This window comes from Nylanderia fulva, unplaced genomic scaffold (assembly GCF_048542155.1).
Source record: "Nylanderia fulva isolate GAGA-0341 unplaced genomic scaffold, ASM4854215v1 Scaffold272, whole genome shotgun sequence".
Lineage (NCBI taxonomy): Eukaryota > Metazoa > Arthropoda > Insecta > Hymenoptera > Formicidae > Nylanderia > Nylanderia fulva.
Window position 1 is genome coordinate 134,124 of NW_028190339.1, and position 3,413 is coordinate 137,536.

Below are 3,413 nucleotides of genomic sequence, written 5' to 3' on the forward strand. Positions count from 1 at the left end.
AAAAAATATAAAATAATATGAAAAATACAAATAATATAAATAAATGTATAATTAAATTAAGCTAATGTGTGTGTGTGTGTGGAACCTTTATCATTTATCATTATTATTTTTTAATTAAATATTGTTATTATGTACATTAAAATTCTATCAAAAAATGCATTATAAATAAAAGCTTAATATATTAATATACTTTGACATAGTCACATGAAAATATAATACTAAATAATATTTAAAAGAAAATCCACTCTGACTTGATAAATTTATAAAAACTGAATACAATATGTTGTATTGAGACGCGCAGTGTTGTCTCGGAGTTGCTCTTGTCGGGCTAGCTCCGCGCGAGCAGCGGAAAGTGAGGCTGCCGAGTCGCTCTTTTCTCGACGTCTTATATCGGCCTCGCGTTCGCGTTCAAACTCGGCACGATGTTTCAGGAGGGCGGCCTTTTCGTCTTTAAGGCGTTGCTCTTGTTGGGCCAAATTAGAGCTTATTACTTCTATTTCGGCTTCGGAGAGAGACGGTTTATCGGCCGCGGTTTGCCTCGTTGTCATACTCATTGTTGCTGGAGCGTTTTGTACTCGTTATTTTAGGCGAGGTTTGTATTTTATTGTAGTCTAGGAACTAACTGGTGAAACGGCGTGGGGCGCAATTCGAAAAGATTCTTTGGAGTGTGTCCTACGGATACCGGTTTAAAGAAGCGGTTTGAATAGAGGGATCTCGGCGCGAGGGATTATACCGTCTATCCCACCGCTGTCACCAGTTTGTTACGTCCAAGGGGCGTTGGGCGCCGAAACTACCCACGTAATCCCCAAAGACCGCGGGTGCTGGGAATTTTTAACAAAGATCTAGACCCGAAATTCCCGAATTATAACGAAGGTCGGTTCTGGATCGTTATAAGGGGCTTCTTCGTGACGGGCAAGGTAAGAGAGGAAGTTACTTAAGGCTCCGGGGCAGGCTTCACAGGTAGAGTCGCGCACAGCGACAGTTCCTACTAAAACTCGGATACAGGAGGTGCACTCCTCAAAACGCGAATCGTCTCCCAGGGTGATATAATGGCGTACTAGGTGCTCGTATAAATTTCGTTGCGGAGGTTCCAGGTCGGTGAAACAACGATCGCAGATGATCGTGCGCGTAGTGAGGTGTCTACGAAATATAGCTATGGTGCAACGAGCGGACGCTACTCACTCGGTATAGGACAAGGATGGGGGTCCAAGACGTGGATTAGGGTTAAGAGTTCGGGGGCACATTATTTCAGCATCGCGGAGTGGTTCGAGTAACTGTTGACGGTTGACTCCCGAGGTACTATACGCGTACCATAGGTGCGGATGTATAGAGGGTGGATGCGAGTAGTTAGATATATATGTCGTAGCCCGATAGCGAAATTAGCCAATTAGCTAAAAGCCTAGGCGTTTAGCTAAATGCCGCCTGTTAGGCTAATCGAGGACGATATAGTCTAATGGCCTGGAAAATTCAGCCTGTTAGACGAGAAGTCGGCTTTTCGCCTAACGGCCTGGCGCGCTGTAGGCGATTAGAGAAATGCTTGTTTTGGAGCTCGATATGTTGTCAATTTATTGTTTGTAAATATCTCAGTGGGTCTTAAGTAAATCATCACAGAGCTCGTTGTATATTCAATTTTTTTTGTTAGTTGGCAATCAATAACAGCCATGGCAAGTTATATGCCAGTAAACCGCGATGAGTTTAACGAAAAATTAGATAAATTCTATTCAAATCGACCAGGCAGTAATCGAACAGTGTGGAGGCGAGATCAGATGATCAACGTTATGAAAGTTCTGCAAGAAATTCAGGTTCCAAGTACTAAAAAGACAGTATCTCATTATCATTACGCGAAGAAGTATGAGCTAGCAAAAATTGGAACGGAATCGTATGTAATTTTAAAACGAAAAACTTCGAATGAGCCAGTTATTTACGTAATAGCGATGGAGGATTACTACGATAAATTGTTAGAAGCTCATGGATAATGGTCGAGAATTCGTGGCTGCAGTAATACACGAACTTGTTTCCATCTGGCCTCACTGCAGGATTGTTCATGGGCGTCCGCGACACCCACAGAGCCAAGGTAGTGTCGAAAGGTCAAATGCGGACGTTGAAAACATGTTAAGAGCCTGGATGATCGATAATGATTCGATAAATTGGAGTCGTGGTTGCTACGAAGTACAAGTAATGGCTCTCACATATATAATTAAATTAATATTGTGTTCTTGAATACACACTTGAAAATTTACATACTTTAAATATTGATTTCAGTGGCAAAAGAATACATCGCGACATAGAGTCATAAACAGGAGCCCGTACGAAGCTCTACTTGGACCGATAAAAAGCGGCATAAGAAATACATCTTTGCCTGATGAAATTTTAAATTCGCTTCAGACAGAGGAAGACTTGGAGCAAGCTCTGGAGGAGCAGAATGTACAATTGAACGCGAGGTAATTGACTTAAAATAAATATAATAGAACTAGATAAATATAATATAATAGAACTCATATAGAGTGATTTGAACTTTAGTGTTGAGCAGTGCGAAGACGTAAGCAAGAGAAAAAGAATGCGAGAGGATGAAGAAGAGGAAAGAGAGGGACCACAGAAGAAGCGACAGGTAGACGACTCGAGCAGTATACTTTGCACAAAGTGCAAAATGGAAATGCATAGCGACCGCGGACAGATTGCTATCTGTTCATTGTGCGCTAGGGGCAAACAGCTACTTGACACTCGGTCAAATTGTTTCGAGCGTCAAACGACAGAGGCCGAAAAAATGGTTACCTGTTCGAGTATCACTTTTCCACCCCTTCAGATCAATGACACCATTACATTATCTGTTCCCACTGTTGACCGTGGGCCTCTCGATTTTAATAACATATTTGGCGTTGTAACTGATACCAAAAATGACGTATATCAAATTGGAACTAAGGATGGGATATTGAAAGGATGGTTCCCCCGTATTGAAATTGCAAAATCGGGCACTAATCTTATTACCATGGCTGACGTTCCAAAAAATGTTCTTCTTACTTTGAGGGAAGCTGCTGCAAAGCAGTCGGCAAGTGGTGGACAGGGATATAAAAAATGCAATTGCAAAATTGCTAAAAATCAGTGTTAGACAAATAGATGTGCATGTTTTAAAGCAAAAATTCTTTGCAATTCTCGTTGCCACAGTAGCGCATCTTGCATTAACAAATAGTAATGTAGTAATAATTGTGTAGTAAATAAATTGACAACATATCGAGCCCCAAACCAAGCATTTCTCTAATCGCCTACAGCGCGCCAGGCCGTTAGGCGAAAAGCCGACTTCTCGTCTAACAGGCTGAATTTTCCAGGCCATTAGACTATATCGTCCTCGATTAGCCTAACAGGCGGCATTTAGCTAAACGCCTAGGCTTTTAGCTAATTGGCTAATTTCGCTATCG

The 3,413-nt window shown here is 41.6% G+C and overlaps 1 protein-coding gene across 1 annotated transcript; it reads left to right on the plus strand.

Annotated features, from left to right (window-relative positions):
• Positions 1-2,080: 2,080 nt before the first annotated feature.
• On the plus strand, positions 2,081-3,106 carry LOC114938138 (uncharacterized). The gene is made up of 3 exons (XM_029311914.2): positions 2,081-2,175; positions 2,263-2,441; positions 2,521-3,106. The coding sequence occupies exons 1-3, from the start codon at positions 2,110-2,112 to the stop codon at positions 3,104-3,106; spliced, it is 831 nt and encodes a 276-aa protein (XP_029167747.2). The 5' UTR covers positions 2,081-2,109.
• Positions 3,107-3,413: the final 307 nt, after the last annotated feature.

Bases quoted from the DNA above. Each gene is read 5' to 3' on its own strand.
- LOC114938138 (XM_029311914.2), top strand. From the start codon at position 2,110: ATGTTAAGAGCCTGGATGATCGATAATGATTCGATAAATTGGAGTCGT. The intron at 2,176-2,262 runs GTAATGGCTCTC...TATTGATTTCAG, and splicing joins GTGGTTGCTACGAAGTACAA to TGGCAAAAGAATACATCGCG. The intron at 2,442-2,520 runs GTAATTGACTTA...TTTGAACTTTAG, and splicing joins AATGTACAATTGAACGCGAG to TGTTGAGCAGTGCGAAGACG.